This window comes from Mycteria americana, chromosome 6 (genome assembly GCF_035582795.1).
Source record: "Mycteria americana isolate JAX WOST 10 ecotype Jacksonville Zoo and Gardens chromosome 6, USCA_MyAme_1.0, whole genome shotgun sequence".
Taxonomy (NCBI): domain Eukaryota; kingdom Metazoa; phylum Chordata; class Aves; order Ciconiiformes; family Ciconiidae; genus Mycteria; species Mycteria americana.
Window position 1 is genome coordinate 782,778 of NC_134370.1, and position 26,257 is coordinate 809,034.

Sequence of the window (26,257 nt, forward strand, 5' to 3'; positions counted from 1 at the left end):
CACTAAGCCGCTGACTCAGAGAAGGACCCCGGTCTCCAATCCACTCACGTGCCTCCTAAGCTCTATTTTCTCTGTTACCGTGTTTTTACTGAAACTCTCTGTAGCGGTTCCTAGTAAAGTGGCAAAAAATCCGGTGACTCACCTGCAGTGCTTAAATTCCACTCGTCTGCTTCGTTCTTTAAGCTGGTGTTAACAGACACAGGCGTGTCAGGCCACCTGGCATCACAAGGGAGAAAGACAGAAAAAAGTCCCAGCACATGCAACCTTCCAGTCCTCTTTGGAGGAGGGTCCCCCCCAGCCCTCCCGGCAGAAAACGGCAGCAAAGCGGTTCTTCTAACCTTCCGACTGCCGACACAGGACCTGGCAAGGGTGTAACACTGACATTTTCCCCTTCACCTCTGCTTGGCAAGGAGTCTCAGGCAGTAAAACCTCATTGTTTGCTTTCTAAAGGGCCCAGCAATGTCAGGAATGTCACACATCCAGGTGTAAGGACAGCCGAAGCTTCGCCCTGGTGACAGGGGACTAGCAGGACACAACCTGCACGGGAAGGCCAGGAAGGTTTCTTGCAGGGATACCAGGTACTCCTCCGTCTGCACTGCGGAGCACAACCACTGCTCTGAGGGCAGGAGGTGACAGCGACTATCGAGGCAGAAGCAGAAGGCAGAGAGGTTTCCACTGTACGGTTAAACATCTGGCAGAGCGTGTTCGTGTGCACCAGGGGCTTTACTGCAGAGCCAAGTTATCAGGGGAGAAATCTCTCGGACATCCCCTCTTAAACAACTCCATCCTGGGGACCACATCCAGCGTTAGAGGATGGGCGCTGGACTTGAGCTTACCTTCCCGATCTGGTTCATGTCCCCAGCCTAGAGAAAATCAGTGGCCCCAAGCGCGAGGCATGGTCATTCTCTCACACCCAGCAGAGACTGATCGCCTGGTCTGAAGGATGTTTCTGCCTGTTCCCGGGACTGGAGTGGCATCCGCTAGCCTTCGCAGGAAAGCGGCCAGGACTCACCTGTTCTTGGCATCTCCTTCAGCCACGGAGCAGCCTTTCCACGCGCAGGCAGGAGCAGCCCTGCACCAAAGATGGAAGCAGACAAGCGCTTTTCCTGAGGGCGTGGGGGAGTGGGGGCTTGGTTATTTTTGGTTCGCGGTTTTTTTCAATTTTATTTTTTTAAATGAACAGAAGGCTGCTTGTAACTCCCTTCAGCTAACTGCTGTAAAGCTGCAGCCAAAAAGCTTGGCAACACTTTTTGGCAGGGATTTTGTACAATAAAGAACTGTGTGAGCAGAAAACACAAAAACTACCTCACATAGCCATCAGCTAACCTTAGGCCTAGCTCGAGAAGATGCTAGAAAAAACCCACAAAGAAACTCCTGAAGACGGACAGACAGGGGCTAAGAAAGGTAGACCTGTTTTCTCCATGAGTGGGAGTGCTCACTGCACAAGAGCATCTTTGCCAGCCAAGCAGTCTGCTTTGGAGATGGGCAAAGCAGATGCCCAGGTAAACAGCTGCTTCATAAAGGCTTTACACAAGGTGCAGGAACACATTCCTTCGCCATATACTGCTGTCCTTTTTACACTTATTTTTGGAAAACAGGAAGCTTATTGATTTGTTTGCAGAGGTGGCCAAAATCGGTCTTGGGAGACAGATGTCCTATTTCAGCACCGCTTTTTAGTCTGCGTGTTTTATACCACAGTCTTCCAACTGCTTTAAGGGAAACATATTTGACTTTTGTACGCTCTTACTGAGACTCAGCAGAAGGGGTTTTTTGGTGTTGAACTCTTCTTGTTAAACTCTGTTGTTGTTAAACAGAAAAGGGAAGCTCTGACCTCTCTTGCTGACGTTCAAAAGACCACAATATGAACCAGCGTGAACCAGCAAGACACGAGCTTGTATGTTTTCCGCTCCGCTCGTTCTTCTAATTCGACAATAGTTCATCACAGTATTTGCTGCAACAGATTAAGAACAACAGGAAGCAGAATCTGTGCGACGATCCTGTAGCTCGAAGGCAATCTTCTACATGCAGACAACATTTTACCTAGCAGGGACAACTCTGAACTGTTTTCTCCAGCATCAGAAGCAACAGGTTACCACAAATTAATGTTTCTAGACCAAGAGAATCCAAGGGAAAGCTAGACTAATGCAAAACCAAAAAAATTGACCGTTACAGTTTCAAAAGCTTGTCCACAGGTCACTTTAGTTTGTAAACCATTTGTACTCTAAATGTGGTACAAAAGCTGTAGGCTGTTTGTTTTCTGTTTTTTGAAGACTGCTAATCATTTCTGGTCATGTGTAAGGATGAAGATCCGTTCTATCCAACAACATGCGTTCAAGGGGCCTTACATTACACTCGTTGCCTAGGTGTGAACACAAAAGTTAGTTCAAAACGCTAATTCGCTCTCCAGTCGGAGCCATTAGGCTGACCACCACCTCCACGCAGGCAGCATGAGCAAGCCAAGGCTGTGCTGCCTGCTGTTTCAGGTGACTTAAGAAAGCACACGCTTAGGACACAAACCCTTCCGAGTTACCAGGTGACTGCTTGTTCACGCGCCTGAAAACATTGATTCTCTCAGCTCTGCAGTAAACGACATGAAAAAGCTTTAACATATGCAATGACAGCCACATAGTTAAGTGTTGCACATTTTCCAAGTTTTAATAGACACAAAAGTGAGTCCATTGTACTTAAGACACTACAATGATTCCATTCTATTGCATGTCCTGCTCCAATTACATTTCTCAGAGTACAGTATTGAGTAAAAGTTTGGTAGCTTTAAAATTAACAAGTGTGTGAAATCTGTAAGTAAAATAAGCAGCAGCAATAATTTTGGGGATTTTATCAAGAATAGCTAACTTTTAAGTAATAAATACATTCCAAGTTGTGGTTTTTGCTGTTCTCCTAGTTCACTGCCGTGCGACTTGTCAAATTCTCATTCTAGGGTAAGATATCCTTAAGACTTTCCTGCCAGCCTCACACCAGAAGAGCCACCTAACTCCAAGTCCCGGTGCCTGTCACCTGTCCCAGATGAAAAGCAGTGCAATCTGACAAGCAAGCCCGTCCTCCTGCCATGTGCACGGCAACCTCCAGATTCTCCTGGGGAGCACGTCAGGGTGTTTACAGGCTTCGTGACCCTCTAGGAGAACAGCTGTGCTCTTATCTTCTGTTACCTTGAAGAAAGTGAAAGAGGGAGAGGTTACTGCAGGCAGCACGGAACGGACGGGCATTAGCGGCGAGGCACACGCTCCGGGTTTCCTCTAAATATAGCCAGGAATTCTCCTGCTCCCAGCTGGCCCGGCAGGCAAAACCGGCAGCAGCTACAGCTTTGGAAGAAACTCGTCAAGTTAACAAACCCAAAGTAAGAGCGGGAATTTTTGCCAAGGCAGACATGATATGGATTTCAGTGACGATAATAAATCTTCAGGCTCTGGCTTAAAGACTTTTAAGTCCCCGTTCAGGGTGGGTTACTGTAGGTTAATCTGCCACGAGTCCCTACAGAGCGCGCCACGTGAAGAACATCTGCCTCCACTTTTCAAACACAATCTATAAAATAGGATTATTTTCCCCTTGAGAGCAAGCCGTACAGAAGCTTTTCTAAGTACCTGCAACTGCTCAAGACACCGACCGCTGCCGCAGTGCTCCCATGGCGCGTTAATGAAGAGGCAGAGCAGCCACGCCACCTCCTCACGCTGCCTCCAGAGCTAAAAGACACCCCGCTTCCCCTCGACAGCCCACCCGCCACCGGCTCCCCTTCCCATCCGGACCGCTGCCCGTGTCAGGCTGCAGAAGCAAGCGCGTGCCGTGGCAGCACTGCGGGGCCCTTGGGACGGCCGGCGTCTCTCGAAGGACCACGCACTGCTCCCCTCCCACGCAGCCGTCTGAAGATGGCTGTATCCGAGCGCACCAGACCACGACTGACCGGCCTTCAGGCAGCAAGAGCATGCAAGATGCTTGTTCGGAATGCAGAAGTGCAAAACCAGGCACTCCAAATCACAGCTACCAAAAGGGAATGAAGCTGCCCACGCTTGATGCGTTACACTGCTGTCATCTGGCCTTCTTGCCAGACACCAGCCACTAAACTAAGGGCAGATGACAGGCTTGGAAAGATACATCTACTGGAGAGGGATGTGCCTGTCAGAACAAACAACTACAAAAGAGAGAAGTCCTCATCTGCAGCCCTGCCTGTAAGAGGTACTTGCACTGGCCCTGTAAGTCAGGTTACGGAGTGGAAGCCTTGAAAGAGTTCAAAGGGAGGATCCACTTGTCTTCAAGATCAAGTGAAGAAGCCAGAAGACACGTGAAACAATGCAGTGTACAGAACTGAATGAAAAAATGGCAAGGAGATCTACACTTACACTTTTCAACTGCAAAAGCATCACTGCACCACACTTCAAACGCAATTCAGTTTGAGCCAGTTCAAAAGTCTGACCAGCCCTAACACACATCCGTGCCAAATCAAGTAACGTGGTCGAATCAGAACCACAGGGGACACAGGCTCAAATCTGTGTTCCTGACAAACAGGATTAACGCTATGAAGCAAAAGAACAAAGACCTTTAAAAACGCCTCACAGTTGAGGTTTGTGACTTACAAGTACAGAGCACAATAAACCAAGAATGCCAACACCAAACACAGGAAGATGATCACATTTCCAACGCTGCTGAAAACGCAGCAGCACCTCTTCTGCGGGCATGGAACCAAAAGCGACACTGATTTTCCCAGACTCAGCATCCAGAATGATCTTCAGTATTGCCCATACAATTGAGACTTCAAAGAGCTGATTCAATACACTGTGAACATTTGCCCTAAAACCTGCATTCCAGAGAAGGACTGCAATCAGGTTTCACAAACTCCTTTGGTATTTAGCAGAATCATCCCGCTCCTGAGAAACTGGGATGTCTCACAACAAGGCTCTATTACCTATAGTCAACAGCGTATAAATTTATACTTAATCTTGCAGGAGAATCTAGTCATTTGCCTTCTGATGAGAGGCGAGATTTTCAAGAGCACACAACAAGCTCATTTGCAGGCTTATTATCTTACGCCTAGCAAAGCCTTAGTGAGGTCCATGGACTCGGCAGAACATCCCTCAAACAGTTTTTGCAAAAAGCTGACCCTTCAGAGACAGATTACAGATTGAGAATATTTGCTCTAAACAGGAAAAAATGCATTTCCTTGTTGAGGAGGAAACAGCAAGCCCTCAGGCCGGCAAAGAATACTTTGCGATTTTCACGCTTGGAGGAAGGAAGCATCACAACAGAAGCGTGATGCCAAGCAAGCTCCCAGCGAAGGCTTCTGCCCAGGGGATGAGGGCAGACGCTGCCCCTTCCCGGGGAGGGGGACGAGGCCGAACTGCGGCTGCTTGCGGAGACTACCTGGGGGCAAAGATCGGGGATTCTCTCCTCTGGGAGCAGGAAGTCGGTGCTACTGGCAAAATGGCAAACTGCTTTAAAACAGCTGATGCTCCACGTCTCGAAACGTTGAAACCTCACCCCCCTGCTCGGCTCTGCGTGCCTGCGGGCGGATGGACGGACGGGCGCTTGGCCCCGGCCTGGAAACACAGAGCTCCGCAGCCCAGGCTCGGCAAGGGGGCACAGGCCACCTCCTATGGAGCTCAGGTGTCTGTTTTAAGCAGCCTGAGCAGACCCAGGGGTTTTCAACGTGTTCAAGAGGAGCAACACAGCGACAGTCACTCATACGCTCTCACTTTGTCACTGGAAAACTCCAGAGATTTCTGTTGGGAAAAAAAAAATCTTCAAGGTGGAGCAGCAGCTTAAACACTACATTCTGGACATTGCTGTAGCCTCGATGCACGTATGAGTAACGAATACGTAACAGACCGACTGACTCAGGACGATGGCATGATCTGCAGCCTGTGTGCTATGCTCTATGTCAAAAGGAAAACCAAGAAAGCTCTCCTGAAGCCAAGTGCTTATTCACAAATAAAAAATGAAGTTTTGGATCAAATAAAGCCATTCACAAATTCAGATTTAACAGCTGCAGCAGAGAGCAGAAAGCTGATTTATCTTCCGCAATGACCGCACCCGAGCGTGTCGATGCGTGGGGACCCTGCTCGCGCCAGCTCTGCTGCAGCCCCGCTCGGGCACCCGCTCCTTGACCCTTCAGGGGAGGCGAGCGCAGGACGCCCCTAGCACCCCTCCGCGGCACGGGGAGCGCCCCGGGCCCCGCGCCCTCGTGAGAGTACCAGGTGCAGCACCGAAGGGCTCCCTGCGTGCACCGGTGCGCTGCCGCACGTCCAGGGCTGCCGCCACCGGCAGACACTCACAGACCGGCTCCAGGTGAAGAGCAAGAGACACGCACGCGTGCCGGAGCCAGGAACCCATCTCCTTCAGATGGTTTCTCTGAAAACCCCCAGAGCACTGCGGCACTGAAACCCTCTCCTGTCGCAGCCCCGAAAACGGCACAAGCCCTGGTCACCCCGCACGTCCTGGCAGGTTGGGTAGCGACGGCAGCAAGACGCCTGCTCATTTTCCCCACCCAAGCAGCTTATTTTGAGGAATATTTTCTAATCATAACGCAATTAACAGCAGGCTGTAATTGAGCATCGCCAAATCAGTCTTCCTCCAGACATCTCCCCTTGGGGCAGCGAGGCAGCGAGGGCAGCGAGGCAGCCCTGGCTCAAGCTCAGGAGGATCAAATGGTCGTATCTTCCCGCAGCCCTGAGGAGGAGGGACGGGGCCAGGGGACCCAGAGGACCTCTGACAGGCAGCCGACTGGCTCCAGCAGGGCTCCCTTTCTCAGGACAGTACCTGCTTAACAGCCTGAGTCGCCAGCAGAAGGCGAGGGGAAGGGCAGAGAGGCTGCTGCTGGCAGCGGTCCGGGAAAGTCCTTCCTTCCCCTGCTTTCCTCCTGCAGGAGGAGGGCTGGGGCGGGTGGGGGTTACTGGATGGCAGCCGGAACCCCCGTCCCTGACCCACCGGACGGCGTTTTGGAACCGTCTCTGACTCCCACGGCATCAGGATCCAGCTGACTTGGGCAGGCTGGCAGCTATGTTCTCCGATACTAAACTCTATCATCTGAGCAGCTCTATGAAAAATTCCGTATCATCGGGTTCGAGAGTTTTCTGCTTTTAGAAGGGGTTGCTTTCTGCATGAAGAAAAGGCTCAAGTCATTGGCTTGAATCAAAATACAGCAAGTCATCATTCATAAGGGAAGTTAAACTAGTAATTTTGCTACAATTAATTTCTTCAACTGCAGAGAGCACACAGGAAATATGCTTTATAAAGAAAACAAGTCTGTCTGATCCTACAATAGCAAGACTCTAATGCAGATTAAACAGGAACTGGTACATCAGTTAAAAGCATTCACTCCTTCAGAAATTAATCAACCTAATGACAAAAAGCCTTCATTGAAAATATGCCCAGCTCCTCCCTTCCAGAGAGACATGCGTACCCAGTGACCAAGAGATGATTATACAACTAATGCAGGGCAGCTGACAGAGTTCATGTGGGAAAGGCTCAGGCACAAGATGCCGAGAGCATTTGTGACCCTCCTGCTAGGGCGAGATGAGTCACGTTTGCTTGCGCAGGCAGAGGAGCCACACGTGAACCTTCGCTCCATGCCGCGTCCGTAGGGATGGGAGCACAAAGAGCCTTCTGCTGCCCGCGGGCACCGGGGCCAGCCCGGCGGCCTCAGGACGGGCGGGAGACACAGCCCGCACCCTCGTGTGCCAGATGGACGTTGCTGCCGGTGCACGCAGCAGGATCCCACGCTGCTCCTGCTCCGGGGCAGAGTCGGCACCAGGAGAAGCGAGAGAGCGCTCTCCTACTGACTGAAGAGCTGGAGATTTGGGGTGCAGGGACCGTAGGTACGAAGAGCAGAAGCGCTACAGAAGTCGAGGTATTAAGCCCCATCTCTGTCGTCATTGCCAGACACGAGATTTCAGATGTATGTAACCTCAGGATGTGCGAGAGTTCATAAACTAGCCAATGCAAAGCCCACATTCTGTAAAGGTACATACAGAGTGCAAAACAGATGCATCAAGCAGATTTTAAAAAAATAAACCAGGCAACAGCTCATCCTCATCTAGTTTGCAGGATACAGGCAAGCAGCTTCCTTAAGTCTTTTATTAGGCAGCAGTTAGGGTTTGTCACTCAGCCCACACACTCCCGTTCACCTTGATCCCCGTGTCAGCGATGGGTACTTACGGAAAAAACAAAACACGTACCAAGGCTGAAAAACAACAGTTTGCAACTTTTTCGACATTTAAGAGTCTTCACATCAATTTTTGGGTTCAAAGTCCTACCTTTCACACCTGAGCATTAAAATGGGAAATATCCGTGTCACCAGGCCTCATGAGCCAAGAGGCTGCATGTGCCATTAACAACACGTGGCTACCGCATGATCTTGTTCATTCCTCTGCTTCAGAGTTACAAGCATCCCCAAGTTTCCAAAAATCCCCTATTCCTTCTTGGCCCAAAGTCGCCTTTCTGTATGTGCAGCTGGAGGTGCTCAGCACTTTGCAAGTATCTGCTTAGCACAACAGAAGTAGGATGAACTTTTGAGCCTTACCCGGAGAGGCAGGAGGACTCCCTCAGCAAGGGCTTTTCCCCTCCGGTTGACCAGCGCTGCTCACTCCAATCTGCACGTCAGCCAGCTCTCTGCCTGAGGTCCCACCCTGCCACACTCGCCATGAAAAGAGGAATTGTAGCCGCAGTTTTAGACACCTCCATTTGAGTTTACAAATGAAACGACTAAACAAAGGCAGTTCAGGAAAAGCTACAGAAATTTCATTTTTACATTATTTGTAAAACTTTTCAAAGCAGCAAGTTTCCAGGCTCTTTGTTCAGACAGCTCTCCTCACCACGTGGACACGGCCCGTCTCTCCCACCCCGGGAAGCAGCGCTGCGGAAGGGGCTGCTCTGTGGAGCCTGGACCCCCGCGCGCTCCCCTGACAGCGCCCATCGCCCCGAGCCCCCGGCGCAGACCCTGCTCCTGCACAGATCCAACCAGCACCGAGCGCGCAGCGGGCTGGTGACACCGCAGAGGGACACCCGCCGTCTCCGCTCACTGTGGGCACGCTCGGCTAGCACAACTAGCAGATGCCCAAAGCTTCAGATGGGGCTTGGAGACCCTCAGTCCAGAGAGCAGCTTGCCGTGCTTCCAAGGGAGTTGTTAAGCCCTTTGGTCGACACAAATCTCCTTCGGCAGCTGAGGTTACAGCTCACGTAAGCAGATCGCATTCTTGGGCATCTGCGCAGCTCGTGTGCAGTTAGAAATAGCACGATGTATGGCCTGCTGGCATTTCCAAAAAATACGCCTGGGAGCAGAGCACAGAGGGAAAGAGGGGCAACAGAGAGCACAACCAGGGAGAAGCAGCACGGATCTAGATCCGTCTCCAAATGCAGTCGCAGTGGTCACAAGCCAAATGTGCAAGTGCTTCTGGGAACAGGAAAATCAGCAGGATGCCACCAGACGTGCAGCTCCAGACACCCAGCGCTGGGGCACACAATGCACAACATATGCAATGCAATGTTTTAGACTTGTTCTCCTACTTTGTATTAGTATGCAGAGATGCCGACTCCAAGCTGTTTGGAGGAAGACTGAGAAACAGTAATTAAGTCGGATGCTTGGTTTTAGTTGACTGAACCATCTAGAAACCAGGCCGAGAAAAAATCTCAAGCATTCATCTTCTGGGCTGAAATATTTCACGTGACCAAGGAGGTGTTTTTAAAAAATTAGCTATCACAGCAATCACCGCCACAACTTTATATAAAGTTATATAACCTTTTTGTGCCACTGGTAGAGCAGAAGAGAAGAGGCAAAAGGAAAAAGAAGAGTGATTTATGTTGCTTCATAAACTGCTGGCAAGCAGTACTGGCTACATGCACATACAAAGCCCTGAACATCTTTGAAGGTGAAGTCATAACCCAATGTTCCAAATTTTACGTTAGAGCTTACTATATATAGCAAGTATGCAATAAGCTTTGATTTTGCTGTACATAGTAGCAGTGTGCTTTATGTGATGAATGGCTAAATGTACTGATACTGAGGCTCTAAGCTAATAGCAGTAAAATTAAAACCTTCAAAAGCCAGTATTTTCAAGTTTAATGGTTCCACAGCCACAGCTTGGGGGTAGAGGGGATAAAGAGAGGGAAGAAGAATAAAGGATTTGAATAAATGAATATACATATTGTAAACTTGTTTCATGCAGAGATGTATATGAAAATCTACAGGCAGTTTTTATAAAAAGTTTTACTGCACGAAAGGGCTGCGGACAGGGAGAGGAGATCGTCATGAGGAGCCATTCAGGAGGATCACAGAGCAGAGCAAGAGACCCAGCCCTGGGGCACTGCAGGGTTTGCCCCGCCTGCCGAGGGCCCCTTCCTGCACGGACCAACACTCTCACCGCGCAGCGGGGCCGGAGCAACACACGCTCCTTGAAAAGCCCCCGATCCCACCACGCGATGCACGCCCTGGAGCAGGGACAGGGCGGCCTTCCGAAACACAGGTCTCCTGCTGTCCCGGGCCCCAGCCCGTGGCAGAGCCGGAGCTGCGGCCCCATCCGCTGCTTGTCCCCAACACCACGTGTGACACCAGCCCGAAGCGTCCGTCCCTGCCCTGGGCAGAGGTTCCCCTCCAGACCAGGAGTGTGCTCAGCATGCTGCATCGCACAGCCGTCAACCGCACCTCTGGCAGCTGAGCGCAACGCCCCGGCTACGCCAGCAAACCTCTTTGTTATAAAACCAGAAATAAGCTGGGGTGCCCATCACTGCGGAAGATGTTTGGCTCAAGGAATTTGAAGTTTACCCAGCTGCAAGTTCGAATATGACATTAGCACAGAAGTGAACAGAGAGCAAAATGCAAAAGCACAGGAGACTTTCTTATTCCCAAGAAAAAAGCCAAGGCAGGAGTGCCGAAGCCTGCAGGTGTGGCTCTCGGAGCGGGTCCCACACACGGGCCTACTGCCCCTGCTGAGAAACACGTGCTCAGCATGCTGAAGGCAGCGCTCCAGCTCGCCAAAGACTTTCTGCCCGTCTGAAACAGCTCTGGAGAAGAGAGTCCTGCAGCCAAAATGGGTGACGTACGACGAGCGTCCGAGAAGACCCGCAGCACGGCCACCAAGGCCGTTACAGGGAAGGCGGGCGCGATGCCACAGGACCGAGGGAAGCAAAGGCACCTCTGTGGGGACGGACAGGCAGGGCATCGGGAGCTGGGCTGCGCGGGCAGCCACCGCTTCCCCACTGGGAGCTCGGCACTGCCCCGGGCAAACGGCTCCCAGACGTCCATCCCTGGCGACGCTACCATGACTCCCTGAACACCTGGCTCGGCTTCTTCTGGCCTTCTCCTGGCGCGCGTGGCAGCGCGCCGAGCTGTGCCCCCGGCCCCTGCAGCCGCGTCTCTGCGGCGCCAGCAAGCCCCCAGGCAGAAAGCTGCGCAACAGAAACCGTCACAACTTCTGCCGTGCCCAGGATGAGCACAAGCAGCGCTAGCAAAGTGCTGCTGCTGAAGGCACCTCCTGGACTCTCGCTCTTGCCCTGCGCTAACGATAACAAGCCCTCGTGCAGCTGCCGGTGAAGCCACAGCACGACAGATTTGTAGTGGCAACATGCAATATTACCAGTCAGATGCCTGCTCTTAGAAACTCCTTTCCAGATATAAGGCTGTACTGCCTTGAAAAGGCCTCAAAGCTTTCAGATATTTAACTGTAGCTCAAGTGTCATTGTGGTGCTAGGACTCAGGAATTGCAAACATTAGTGAAAACTTAACTTACACCCTTCAGGAAAGAACAGTCCATGAGCAACTGATGGAAACATTTCAGTTCCACCTTAGGAAAATTCAAGGAAAGCAATAAAATTCAATCCTCCTGAATGGAGAAAATTAGATACAGTGCGAGTCTCCGAAATAGTGAATTGTTCTGTAAGTGATGTACCAAAACACTAGACATGCTGGTCTGATAGGGAATCTAAGTAAATGGGACACGTGGAACGTGGGAAGTTTTGTTCTGCTTTTCTAGGTTTGAGCAACTGCAGTTGTTTATCCAGCTATTATACCATCTCCAGACAGGCAGACTGGGTTGGCAGCTCACCTCAGACACGTGTAAGGCAGAAAATCATCCGTGGAAAGGCAGCTGACGGAGGCCAACGAAATGGCAATAGGTGTTAAATCTACCTATATACCCATACATACATGGAGAGGTTTGGCGGAAGAGTACAGGGAAGGAAGGGTCTGGCCTAATCCAGGCCATCCCACCGTTTTCTTCTTATTCTCAACATTTTCTTCTTTCCCCCAGTTTATGGACCTGCTCTGCCCCTTCTGCTCCATACCTATGGCTCAGATACCCACCGTGTCTGCAATAACCCAGGTCTCCTCTGGAGCACATGCTTCTTTTCCTTCTCGAGGCCCTGCCCTACGGTCTTTCACCCCGCATCTCATGGCCGGGTCCTACTGTTAGCACCACATCTGCACTGGTCCTGCTGGTAAGAACAGGCAGCGTTTGCCTTAGGCTAATATGCTTGGGCAAACATCCTCCCCTTTTGACTTCCAGGTCTGGACTTTGAGCTCCTCTTGGCCACACGCTTTCCTGCTCCACGTGGACTGGCTGGCATGGCCAATCCAACTGATCCGAAGCATTAGGTGCTTCTTCACCCTGCCCCTTCCCCAGACGCCACCAGACGTGGCATACCAGCCCGCCCGGAGCTCCCAACAGCAAAGACCGCTGTCAGTGACAGTGACGACGTCCGTCCTGCTGAAGCTGCCCCAAACTGCCCATACACACACAGTGAAGACAGCTCAGAAGAAGGATGAAGCTTTGCTGCTCCTTTAAATAGAGTACTGTTCGTACAGGAGCGATGGATCTTGACCATGATTCTTTCACTGGCGGGGACAGCGTATTCTGGGCATCAGGTTTATTTATACTCCAGTCCTAGCTAACAGGAATTTGGGTCCAATCCAAACGCTCTTGATATAATAAAGTCTTTAGCCAGAGTTAAGCAGCATTTGAAGGGGCAAGATCAAGGATGAAGCTTAGATGCTGCTGCTGCGGTTATACATTTTTACTTGCTCGAGTGTCCAGTCATCCAGGCACCTTGAGCACACAGGCTGAATATGCCACGCTCTGATTATTTACTCCAGCCAGGCTTGCTGGGGTGGAATAATAACTCAAGCAAATCAAGTCCTTCGTCCCACTCAAGCAAGTGGTGAAGTTCCCTGACAGAGGGTACAAAAAAAAAAAAAAAAAAAAAAAAATCCTTTTTCCCCCTCAGGATTTCCATGAGCACTGACCATCGTAGTCCCATGGCATTAAAATAGCTCAGAAAAGAACAGACAGTCTACAGCAGGAGTGGTAGCGGCTTGTGTACATGCAGTCCTTCTAGCACAAAAAAGAGCAGAAAAATTTAGGGGACAACATAATGAACCACAGCGTATAAAGCAAGACCTTTGACAACAAGACTCTTCCTAATGATTAGTTATGGTTTTCAGACGAAAAGTTATCCCTCCCCGTGTTTAACAGTATCACAGATGAGGTCTTGTCTAGATAGTGATGACTGGAAGGTCGTGAAACAATTCTAGATCTTATTCAAGTTGCTGGAGTTTTCCCCTGGATTCCACCGAGGGCAGTGTAGTAGGCAGCATCAACTGAAATTACAGATGGCATTTCTATTCCCAGTCACACCACATCCTGTATTTTTAGGTACCAAATTTTCATCCTGGGCAAAGTTTTGACTGGTTGATGAGAAAGGGAGTCCCATCCCCCTCCACACTTGCAACCAGTAAAAGCAAAACCTGGAGGCAGTACAGAGAATCAGCTCCCACATTTGTGTTCCCACCTTATGTCCTCAAAGAGGTTGCAGGTGAAGCCCAAAAGAATTTAATTTGATGATACAGGCCATTCCCCAGCAACGCACCAACATTTCAGACACAAGCCAAACCCTGAGTGCTGTGAGAAATGTTGAAATACTCTTCCCCCATTAAAGACAGTTTTTGGTACAATCATTTTGAAGAGCCATAAAGAAAGTGCCTTCATAAGAAGTCAATACCAGAGGGGTCAGAGAAACTGCAGGGGAGCAGAGGGCCTCCAAGGGCCCTTAACTGTGACGGGTAACTGCTGGGCATCAGTACCTAGATATGATAAATATAATCTCAATCCCAAGAAGAGTTTTAGTTCTTTGAACCAAGAGGTATTTCAAAGAAAATTAAAGTCTAGGAGCTATTAGTCCTTCAGCCATGCAGGATTAGTATTGACGCAAATGAAGTATCCTCAATACTCGCCACATCCTAGCTGTAAACGGCACTAATACGTGACTACAATTTTATTAGCTCTTTGAGCAAGCGATGCTTGCGTCCTCCCAGTGCCAACTGCTTTGTACTCCCCTCTGAGAGCAGGGGCTCCAATTCTGACAGCCCCCAAAAAGGTTTGGAACTAAAGGCTCTTATCACCTCTGAAATTACCACCACCAACTAACAGCCAGGCATTTAAGTTTAACAACTGTCCACCTCAGTTTTTAAGGAAAAACAAATGCAAACGAACAGTGGAACGTAGGTTAAAAAACACAAGGAGGTTTTTCATGGGAAGCATTAGTCCAGCAAGCACTCACCTGGTACTGGAGGCAAAGTTATGTCTCAAACTGTGTTAAGAGATCTCTTATTTCTGGAGTCAGATGCTCTACTGCCTTTGCAGCTTCTGTGATAGCTTTCCGATACATCCCTTTCTTCTTGCGATTAAATCTCAGTTTGAAAAATTCAGAGAAAGGAGAGAGTTTTGAAACAGATAAGAATGAAGTCGTTGGAGAACCAAACCATGATACTTTAGCTTCTCGCCACGAAGGTTCCCCGTTTTCCTTCTGGCTAAGGTTTATGTCAAGAACACGTGCTGGCCACCATGGAAAACCATGAATTTTACCCCAAACAATATCCCCCACTGCAACAGTTCTTCCATCTTCTGTGACACATTTAGACACACTTTGGGTATGCAGTCTAACTGTTAGTGGCGGCACAATTTTACGCTCATCTTTTGAAGATGAGGAGACGGATGCATCATCACCAGGCAAAAAGTCACACATTTCTGGTGATGTTACTTCTGAACTAGAAGACTTGGATTCGTCTAGACTGTCATTACTACACACTGATAAGCTAGAAGAATCTGCTTTTCTTTTACGATAATTCATAAGGAAAGCCAAGTTATCATGTCCATCTTTACCTTGGGGAAATCTTTTAAAGTCCTCATCTTCACCTGAACTCCCTGAAGACATCTCAGCTAAACTTCTGTCTGTGGATTCATCATTGTAAAATGTGCCAGGATTGGACTCCCTGCTGTTCTGAAGAACATTTATTTCATCAATAAGTTCTGCCTTATAAATTGAAACACTCTGACCATCATTTATGCGATGGGGCTTCAGCCGTATCTTTGGGGGTGGGACATCCGCACTGGAATGCACGGGCCGCGTGAGCTTCAGTTTTGGAATGGAAGCAAGCTGGCTGCCTGCTGACTTGTCCATTAAACATTTGGTTTCTCGACACCGTTCAGAGTCTCTGGTCTCCTCTTGGTCCTCCCCTCCGTTCTGCAATATTCGCTCTGGACAAAACGGTTTGACTGAACCGTGAACCCGGGAAGGGATTTTTACAACTTCGCCTTTCCCTTGTGGAGTACTGTAGGATATTTTTATAACTGGTGTTCGATGTACTAGTTCCCCAGAAAACTTGTCATCCTCTCTCTTTTCTCTTTTGTTCCTTTTCTCCGGGTAGTCGGAGTCACTGTGCTTTTTCTGCTCTTTGTCCTGAATGCTCAGCTTCCTCCTGGTTTTAGCGTTCTGCCTAGCTGTGTTCGCATCCTCAGGGTTCAGAGTGTTTTTACACTTCTCACAGAGCACCTGCCTTGGCCGCAGCCTGATAGTGCTCATGATGAGCCTTCCCGGGTCTCTATTCCGCGACAAGCGCCTCCTCGTCCTCTTTATAGTCCGTGGCGGTGGCTGAGGAACCCACTGGTTGTACGTGTGCCGTAGCCATAGCGGACGAGGAAAGGGAGCTCCCTCGAAGTAGGGGGGGTAAGGAGGAAGGCTGCCGGGCGGCGGGGGAGGCAGGAGGGGGGGTACTTGCTCATCACCGTTTCCTTTGGGAGGCTTTTCACCAGCGGGCTGCGGCTCCGTCTCACCCTGCACAGCATCTCCTCCGTCAGCAACTCCGTTAGCGCAAGCGTCAGCAGGAGGGTCCTCGTGCTTGGGGAAGGAGGACGGGAGACAGAACAATCCGGATCTAAAACGGGGTGAGAAGGACAGGGAGGGAAAGAGACAGAGAGTCAGGATATTTCAAAGGTGCTTCTCTGGGAGGACTACGTATAAAAAACATGCTAGTTTCTTTTTTAAAAAAACCAAACCAAACAAAAAACCAACAGCAAAACCCAAACCCTACAACTCCCACATACAAAGAACACAGCATTTTCCCTTGACTTACGACAAGGCAGCCAATTCTGCCACTGGAAAAAAATAACAGCATTTCAAAATTTAGGAAAGGTATCCTACTCTTCTTCAAGAAAAGGCACAGAGATCAAAATCTCTATTTCCATGAACTCTTTGCACAAAGTTTTTCTCTAAGAAGTTTTAAGTTTTATCACACAAAGCAGTTTATTTTATCAGCAGGCTGGTAAAGCCACGGGGAGGGCTGTGATACAGATTATGCAAGCCTTCTGGGAGCTGTTAAACTTCCCTTCTTCACCCTGTACTTGCACGGCTGATCTTTCAGCTTCTCATTCAGAATCTGAACAACCTGACTTGGGTCTGTAACTTGCACTGTCAAGCCACAGGTCCACCGGTACACAGCTCTGCTTCTCTGCCCCCCGTCTCTCCCTATATGACTTTATTTGTTAAAACTACTACTTCAGAATAGCAAGATTAAGAATGATGATGCACTATCGTTCAATGCCAAGTCTCATCACAGGCTACCGAAGTCTGGATACAATATCTTGCACAGACATTGGCAAAAGCAAATCCACTGAAACACACAACTGCGACTCATGTCTCTGGGTTTCTGCACCAGAATTTATGCCCTTGGCCTGACATTAGAAATATTATGCTAACACAGCACTTGGACAAATATTTGCCCTGAAACACCAACTCAGAATGGGCAACGCTCACTGCCTTGGCTTTCCAGAGATACTTCTGTAGAGAGTACAGTGAAATCAGTGAAATGCTTCAGCTTTTTTAATAACAACAAAATGCTGCATGGGTGAGCCATGAAGAATCCACAGAGACATGGAGAACAGTTACAGACCAAACACTAGTTTTAGTTTAGGATGCCGCATTCCCCCATTCCCCTCCTCGCCAGCCATCGTTCTCCTTCCACCCGCTAGCACGGGGGAGTTTCTTGGTCATGCCGCAGAGAGGACGACTCTGGCAACCATTACGCAGAAGGGCACCAAGGGAAGTTGAAGGCATCCACTCTGTCACACATGCCCTTACCAGGAGGAGCACAAAGTCACCGCCACGGGTTCGCCGATGGAGAGGAGCCTCCTCCTGCCTCCACCCAGCCCCCGGCGCCTTCCCCAGCTCTGCCCTCAGGCCCCGTCACCTTGCTGTGGGAAGGACCCTGAAAACATCACTAAAAACATCACTTCCCCCCAGGCCCAGGCGAGGAGGCGTCTCCTGCCCAGGAGCACCAGAACGCCGCGTTACCAAAGCACGTACCACCCGAGATCAGCGACAAGAAGAGCAGGGCTTTTTAAGCAGATCACAGGAGAAGGGGGAACATGGATTCCATTTAAAATGGCTCTAATCCACTGGCTTCATTCTCCTTTTCTCAGACAACTACAGACTGTATCTCTCTCACCTGATTTCCATGAAGACTCCCACACCAAGTTTAAAAATAAAGCTTGCATAAACTAAGCAAGCAGGAATTAGTCTGACTCTGGTACCAAGTCACTGCCCTCCTCTGAAATAAAAAGAACCACTGAGTTTTCTGGGCTCTGAAAAGTCTTTTCCCAGTATTCGAAGAGTAAGAATGCAAGAACTTGCTGTTTAGATGACAGTTCAGTTTAACTGGGAAGCTCCAAGTTAGAATGCTAGTGAGTCAAGAGGATTACGCTGTTGAAACTGTGTAATTTGGAACAAAATGTTTTTGTTCCAAGAGGTTTTTTTTAAACCGAGACAACTGAGAATGTAGGTGTCTTTCAAACGACAACCAAGAAAGTAAGTACAGTTTGTACAGCCAAACAAAGATGTCAGCATCGTTCATAAAACAACCAAAAGTGATATAATTTCCGAAGCTCTGGCTATAAATTTTGGTTATTTCATGCAATGAGACTGTCTAACTTGGTCACACCAGAAAACCGTACAAGTTTTCTGTTCCTCGCGTGGAGACAAGCCCAGCTCCCTCTGCTCCTGCAGGCAAGCCCTTTTTTAATAACAACAAAATGCTGCATGGGTGAGCCATGAAGAAGCCACAGAGACATGGAGAACAGTTACAGACCAAACACTAGTTTTAGTTTAGGATGCCGCATTCCCCCATTCCCCTCCTCGCCAGCCATCGTTCTCCTTCCACCCGCTAGCACGGGGGAGTTTCCACAGCCTGCCTTCCACAGCCTGGCTCGAGCAGGCAAACGTGCAGGCAGGTCCCTCACATCCACAAATCCTTCCCGGGGACCCGGCGTGGCACACAGTTTCTCGCTTGGCAGAAGCGAAGCACTCAAAGGTTAACTTCACGGGATGATTTACGCTTGTGAAGTTAACGTATTAGCACGTTGTAACCCCGCTGGGTTTGAAACGGCCCACCTTGCCACAGGAACGCGCTCCCGCAGGCCCCAGCCTCACGGCAGCGCGTGGGTCAATGCCCTCCCTAGGGAGCGCAGTGGGGCAAAAGACGCGGGTGCCCGTGCCCTGCTGCCATCGCACGGCCCTGGCCTAAGGCTAACTCGGACCACAGCGGCCCCGGAAGCAGCCGTGGGGCTCGGCAGCCCTCCCGCTCTGCCTGGCGAGGGGCCGCAGGCCGGCGGGGACAGCAGGGCGCAGGCCTGCGCCGGGCAGGCAGCTCGTGACAGGCGCTTCAGAGAAGCGTGGCGGCTGTCAAGCCGTTTTAACCAGAAGCCTTCTAGGCCAGGGTCCTGCTACTTTAGACCTGCTACAAAAATACAAGGAAGAAAACCCAAACGACCAGGAAGAGCCCCCCGCGGCGGGGCCGCCTCACCCAGAACCAGTCACCGCCCCGTGCCAGGGCATCGCTTCAGCAGCTTTTCTGCCCAAAGATGCAGTAGCCCCAGATGCCTGAGAGAAAATACACCACCTGCCTTGTCCGAGGGATTACACGAACTGCCAGGCTGAACAACAAAGCAGCTTAAGATTCATTTTCGACAGCAGCGGCTTCTGCATGCCCAGGTAGCGGCTCTGGCAGGGAGGGCCACGGCCTGGCAGGGGCAGCGACAGATGAGCTCTGCAAATCCTGCTGTGGCACGGCGGCTGGTGCTGGGTATGCAGCACCATGGCTGTGGCACGGCGGCCTGCGCTGGTGCTGGGGCAGGCAGCCCGCCACGGCACCCTGCATCCCGCCACGGCATCCAACAGCACCAGGGAGAGCCACGCTCTGCACGGCCCAGCACGGGGCGCCGCGAATGGTAAAACAGGCAGGCCGGTGTGCTAAGTGGCTATGTCCTTCCTGCCCTGTTCTGGGCTTGGGACCCCCGCTGCCTGCCCGGCATGCCTTCCTGTGCTGGAGCTCCACGGTGCAGCGGCAGCGCAGCAGGAGCTCCCAGCCTCCCTCCCTCCTCTCCCTGCCGGCGCTCACAAGCGTCCCGGCCTCGGGGAGCTTCAGCAGGGCACCCAGCACCTCCTGCGGCAGCCGTGCTCCCCGGACCAGGCGCTCTTACGGGCAGACGGCGAGGGCAGCCACGGTAAAGGACAGCCCCTGCAGCGCCTCCAGCAGTGCCTCTGGCTCCAGCCAGGACAACCAGGAATCTGGTGCCCAGGCCTGCCGCGAGGTAACCACAGGGGTGTCCCGGCACGCTGCCACAGCCAGGCCGCACGCGTGACGGATGCGCTTGCTCCCGAGGGGCCTCTAGTTCTTTTCATTCATACTGGAAGTGTCTCCGAAGGCTAAGAAATCAGTTTTGCTGAGGAAACACCCCTCTTCCAGTCTGCCTGCCACGCCAGTTCTGGGCAGAGGCAAGAAGAGTTCTGCCGTCCTGCCCACCCGCCTGCCTGCCCCCCCCGCGGTGACATGCACCCCATCCCTTTCTCAGGCACAGGGGAAGGAAAACAGCTCCAGAGAGGCCACACACAGATATCTCGTACCTCATCACCGCATCGCCAGGCGCCAGCAGCGCCTGTTCAGCACGACCGAACAACCACCGTCACCCAAGGCTGCTTTCGGTTTCTCTATCCCTCCGCACTACGTACTCCTGATGGGGATGCGCTGGAAGACCAAGCTCCTTCCGACTCCTCCAGCCGCGGGAAGACCAAGGAAAAGCGGTTAAGTCCTTCCCTTGGAGAGCGCTCGCCAGGGGCCGTGCCCGCAGCCCGCAGCGCTCCCCCCGCTGCCGCCCCCCTCGCCCAGCCTGAAGCCGCCCTCCACGCAGGCACAGCTCCCTGCAAGAAGACTCAGCGCCGGTGTCTTTCCACCCACTGCAGAACAAGAGATGTTTCATCTGACACACTTCACTTTCCAGGGCACCTCACTTTTACCACAAGGAGAAATACCAGTTTCACTAGCTTTCCCGATATCACCCAGACTTTTTTGCACAAATCTGGGTGTAGTTAAGGTATTTCTCTCTACTTGCTGTCACTACTGATTCTGCATATCTAAACCCATTCGACTCAGATGAAGGTGGGTTAGGGGCACGAGTGGATGTGCAGGCATTACAAGCATCAGGAAATACTGCAGAATATGGTTTCACCCTGTTTATAATCCCCCTTTCTGGGCCAGACGTGGCCAAATGGACTAAGTTACCTCAATGCAACCTCCGCTTGGAACAGAAGACATCGTCCTCCAATTTGTACTCATGCATAATTAAAAACCAACTAATTATAAGTTCAGTTGCAACAAAATTGCCAAGTCTTGTTATCAAAAACACTTAACTGCAGTCAAGATGCACTCAAATCTCGTGAGCATGGATGCTACGTAGCCTACTGTCTAGAGGAGTGAATTTATTAGAACAACGTAACTGTCAGTCACTCGATAAGAAGTGCTGGTACTTGCTGCGTGCACTGCCGAGGCTGTGGTCAAACAGGGATGCCTGTAGGAAGCCAATAACCATTTTTTCTTCAAATAATTCCACAGCTATTGGAAAAGTCAGGCATGTATTTTTAACTACATCCCACTGTTCCCAAAGGCACAGGGGAGAGGCAGGCTGCAGGCAGACCGGTGCACAGGGGAGAAGGCAGGCTGCAGGCAGGCAGCAGGCAGGCTGGCCAGTGCACAGGGGAGAAGGCAGGCTGCAGGCAGGCTGCAGGCAGGCAGCAGGCAGGCAGGCCGGCCAGTGCACAGGGGAGAAGGCAGGCTGCAGGCAGGCTGCAGGCAGACCGGCGCACAAGGGAGAAGGCAGGCTGCAGGCAGGCTGCAGGCAGGCAGGGTCCTGCCCGCAGCCACTCCCGCTTCCCACGCAAGCTGCCTGCAGGCTGAGCCCCGCAAACCCAGGCAGGCGGTTTCGGGTTCAAACCCGCGCCTGCTTCTTTGTGGCTAAAATAACGGGAGTCCGACGGTGGGACCTGGATGGAGAGGGATCTGCCAGCTGCCTGGGTGCTCGGGGTCGCAGGCCTGCCTCCTGCTCAGCTCCCCATGTCACCCGCTATGTTTTAGGAGAAATAAGACAAATTCATCCTCTACGTAATGCCAAAACCAGTTTAAAACATAAAAGAAAGCCGAGGAGCCACCATAGATGCTTTCCTTCTCTTTCTTTTGGGGTTCTCCCCTCTTTTTGTACAGGTAAAACAACCCACTCTGGTTGCTCGTCTCCTGCCAGTCCCACCCCACCACCCTGCAGGGCCCCCTCTGCGGCGGGGCGGCACCGCCCGCACGGCACCGACTGCTGCCGGGGCACAGGCACAGGGCGCAGGCCAGCGAGAGGCCTCTCTCCATCAGCGTGCCAGCGGGGAGGAGGAGGGAAAACACTTTTGCCACGTCCCTGTTTTGGAGTAGCTCTGGGGCCTTCAGAGTTCAGCACCAAGCTGACAAATTCCTACCGCCTTTGGGACACATCTCGACCTTCCAACCCCTAGCAGACTGACGCCTGTGTTCTGCTGTCAGCGTGAGGGGCGAGACCTCCTCTCCTCTCCACATCCCCAATTCAGGGTCGCTGCAGCGGAGGAGGCGCTTTCAGCCTCGTGCGTACCCAGTCGCTAAGGTCCACCAGCCAGGCACTCGCCTCGCATACCGCGCTTCCTTCCTGTTGACCAGGCACGGTCAGAGGCCGTGGCTCTCCAGCCACGTGTCGGCCACCGTGTCGCAGGCTTACTATGGTGATCACAGGCCAGCCAGCGCCCAGGACCACGCGGATGGGATGCAGCCCCAGCAGTTGCTCTGTGTTCAAGTTCTGCTCGACACCCGAAGGGGAGAGACCTCCTGGCCCACCGCCTGGGCCCCCGGCCCCGCGGGGAGAGGCTCTCCTCCCAGCGCTGCAAGATGTCTACCCAGGGCTCCTGGAGAGGCAGGCGGGATGTGCTCCCGCTGCACCGCAGCCCTAAAGCGGTGATTAAAATGCAGTGCCAGGCAGCACCCAGAAGCCGGACTGCTTTTCCTCCCATTTCTCTACCTGAAGCAGCGCTACCGTACCAATGGGCTACGAAACTGGCCCGCTCAAAGATTTCAGCCTCTTCAGGCGGCGAGAGGGAGCAGCAATCCCATCCCTGTGTAAGCTCGGGGGCAGGCTGGGCCCATCCGAAGGCTCACCTTTCACTGCAGACAAGTCTGATCATCTCAGACGATATTACTGGGGTGGGTGGGAGGAGACGGGGGCAGCTATCCTACTCGTGAGTTAAAACACATCAACAAAACGCCTTCTTTCTGCCCTCCTCATTCCACTTCAAGTCAGGAAGGAGGACGCTGCCTCAGCATCCCCACCGCAGGTCCGGCAGCCCCCGGCCAAGCCGTAGGTCTCCCGGTCGATGGGATGGCAGCGGAACGAGCACCAACCCTCGGAGACAACTCCGCCGCTCAGGCGACGGCGGGCCGTCTGCCACCCTGCCACCCCAGCAGAGATCGGCGTCACCAGCAACAGGGCTGGGGCAGTGACGGGCTCCAGCAGCACCTTAAAGCCTGGGAGGAAACACCCGTCTGGTCGGTTCTTGGATCCACTGGGCAGAGGCGGGAAGAAAGAAGAAAAAAAATCACAGAAAAAGGTAAGGGGTAAAACCCCAGGTAAAAAAGTGAACGTTGTCACTAATGAGGAAAACAACTAGAAGGTGAAAAGATAGAAACAGCCGGCTTTCTGGAGTGACTGAAGAGATGCCTCCTGCTCACCGCTTTGGCTGGAACTAGGCACCAAGCAGGGTTTATAGACTCTTAATAGAGTCAGATGCCTGAATACTTCTGAAAATCTGGCTCCAATTTTCTGGGATAGCCATTTGAGACTAAATAAACTATGAAAATTAAGTTCAGAAGCCTTGCTTCGTACATCTTCTAAGAAGAATTACAGAGGTGAAGCTGGCTGTACTCCTACCCAGCGCTAACCTGACAATTCATTTACTGAGCGGACAGAAGCCAAACCTCTCTTCTTAACTTCAACACGGCCCAAAGCCGGCCAGCTCCGGCGCGTTGGTCCTTGGGACGGCGGTACCCACCGTCAGTGCGCTTAAACATGCCTGAAGAGTTAGTATCGTTTCGAAATAAAGCATCTGCTGCGTGAAGGTCTTCCCTACCCTTCAGAAGGACAGGCCTTTCAGGCCCGCCATTAGAGGAGATCCGTGTCAGAGGGGATCTCGACCTCTTCGGAGCCGGTGCAACCCGTCCACGCAGCCGCGCCGGGGCAGAAGACAGGGTCAGGGGGGTCTGCTGCTGTCACAGCGAAACAAGAAACCGGAGGGAAGATACTCCCGGAGCCCCTGGAAATCGTGGCCACGGCCAAGCGAAAGAGCGGAGCGGCCAGGCTGGCGCTGCACGGCCCCCAGGAGGGATGGGATGGAGGGCGGTCACCCGGCCGCAGGGCGCTCCGGGGGGCTCCAGCGGCGGGGGAACCCGCGGTGCCGCTCCGGAGCCGCTGCCGACGCAGGGGAAGAGGGGAAGAGGGGGGCGAACCCAGCCGGGCTGCGGCCGCCTCCCGCGGGCGAGCGGGCGGCGCAAGGTCGCGGGTGCTCGCAGCGGCGGGAGCGGGGCCGGGGGGCAGCATGGGGCAGGGACACGCTCACCCCGGGCCCTGTGCGAAGGCAGCGGCCGGGCCCCGCCGCGTCCCCGGCGGGGCGGGGGGGCCATGGCGGAGCCTCGCCGCTCACCGCGGAAGGGCCCACGGCCCCCGGGGCACCGGGCGGCCCAGCCTCCCACGCGGGGCTCCGGGGCCGCCCGCGCCGCACCGGCCCCGCCGTGGGCCCCGGCGGCGGCGAGACGGTACCGGCACCGGCACCGCCACCCCCGCCCCGGCCGGGCCCTGCTCCCGCCCGCAGGCGGCCCCGGGCCGCTTTGTTCCCGCCGGGCCGGGCCGCCCCGGGCGAACAAAGGGCGAGCGCCGCCGGCGGCGGGGGCAGCGCGGGGCCTCCGACCCCGGCCGGGCCGCCGGGCCGGGCCGCGGCGCCCCGGGCCGTCCCCGCTGCCCCCGCCGCGCTCCCCTCGGCCCGGCCCGGTCCGGCCCGGCGCAAGGCCGCCCCCCCCCCGCGGTCGCAGTCCCACTCCCCGTCCCGGTCCCCCTCCCCCCGCCGCCGCCGCCGCCGCCACCCGTACTTCTTGGTGCAGTCGAGCAGGACGCCGGTGAAGCGGCGCTCTCCGCAGCTCAGCGTGACCACCAGCGTGTCGTTCACCATCTGCTCCACCAGCACCGGCAGCCACGCGCCCACCCGCGGCGACGGCGCCCCCGCCTCCGCCGCCGCCTCGGCCATGCTGCCGCTGCCGCCGCCGCCGCCGCCCCGCCGCGCCGCGCCGCGCCCCTCCCCCGCCGGCGGCGGCCGCTGGGGCCGGGCCGGGCCGGGCCGCGCCGCGCGATGACCTCACGGTGCGGGCGCCCCGCGGCCGCCGCTGCCGTAGGTGCGTGACGTCAGGGCGCCGCCCCCGCAGCCGCGGGCGGCCCAGCGCCCCCTGCCCCGCCGGACCGGCCCTGCCGCGCTGCGGGCGGGGCTGCCGCGCACGTGCGCGGGCCGGGCGGGGCGGGGCCGGGCGGGGCGGGGCGGGGCGGGGCGGGGCGGGCGCTCCCGGCCGGCCCCGCCCGCCCCCTGGCGGCCGCGCCGCGCGCCGGCCCCAGCCTGGCGGGGGCGCGGCCATAGGGGGCGGGGGCTGGTCGCCCCGCCCCGCCCCTTCCCGCCCCCCACCCCCCCACGCCCGCCCCACGCCCGCCCCCCCGCGGAGGCCCCGCCCCAGGGGGCGGGGCCGTGCCCGCGCTGCCGCCCGCGCTGCCGGCCTCGCTCAGCGCCCGCCGGAGAGCCGCCGCCCCGCCCCGCCCCGCCCCGCCCCGCCAGCCCCGCCCCGGGCGCGAGCCGGCGGGCGGCGGGAAGGCGGGGAAGCGGCGGGCGCGGGGCGCCACGTTTGTCGCCCGCCGCTGCACCGCGCCCCGGGCCGCCCTTCCCCGTGGGGGAGCAGACAGCCCACTCCGGCAGTTCGTCGTGGGAATGATGTCGTGGCGCACCGGGGGGCCGCATCGTCGCACGGGGGCCGGCGGGACCCAACGGCGGCGTGTCCGGCAGGGAGGGGCGGGGGCCGCGCTCCGTAGGCCGGGCCGAGCGAACGGGCCGCTGTTGGGCATCGGGAAGCCGCCTCTGCGGCCCGAAGCGGCGTGGGGACGCTCCGAGCGGGCCCGGCCACCCGGGCCCGGTGCTGGCTGAGCCCGCGGAACAGAAGCAGGATTTCGCACGAAGGCAAAGCGAACCCCGCGGGACCGGAGCGGCGGAGCCCACGGCTCAGAGGGGCCTTGTCCATCCAGGCTGATCCTTAGCGGTGCTGGTTAAACTCCACCACAGTTTGTTCAGAATACACGAAATCGAGGACGTTTACTCCCGCGGAAGTGTTTATGCACGTTAAAGATGGTCGGTACAATCAGCAATAGCCAAGAACGCACACGCACAACGCGTGCCCAGATACGGAGGATGACCCCAACCCGCGCGTTACAGAGCGACCCTGGGGGCAAGCGGAGGGGCTGAGATGCAGGGGCCGGGGGGGCTTTCGCCCTTCCCTCTGGAAACCTGAAAC

General features: G+C 54.2%; 1 protein-coding gene across 2 annotated transcripts in view; it reads right to left on the reverse strand.

The window, feature by feature from the left end:
- The window catches only part of PWWP2B (PWWP domain containing 2B), a 67,594-nt gene extending 42,525 nt beyond the window's left edge, over positions 1-25,069 (reverse strand). The window contains exons 1-3 of one of the 2 annotated variants that reach the window (XM_075504303.1): positions 24,803-25,064; positions 14,554-16,207; positions 2,630-3,167 (exon numbers count right to left, since the gene is read on the reverse strand). In XM_075504303.1, coding sequence (XP_075360418.1) covers positions 14,572-16,207; positions 24,803-24,957 — 1,791 coding nt within the window. In that variant the 5' untranslated portion in view covers positions 24,958-25,064 and the 3' untranslated portion in view covers positions 2,630-3,167; positions 14,554-14,571. Of the gene's footprint in view, positions 1-2,629; positions 3,168-14,553; positions 16,208-24,802 lie in introns of those variants that run through there. The other variant, XM_075504304.1, reaches the window with a different exon arrangement.
- Positions 25,070-26,257: the final 1,188 nt, after the last annotated feature.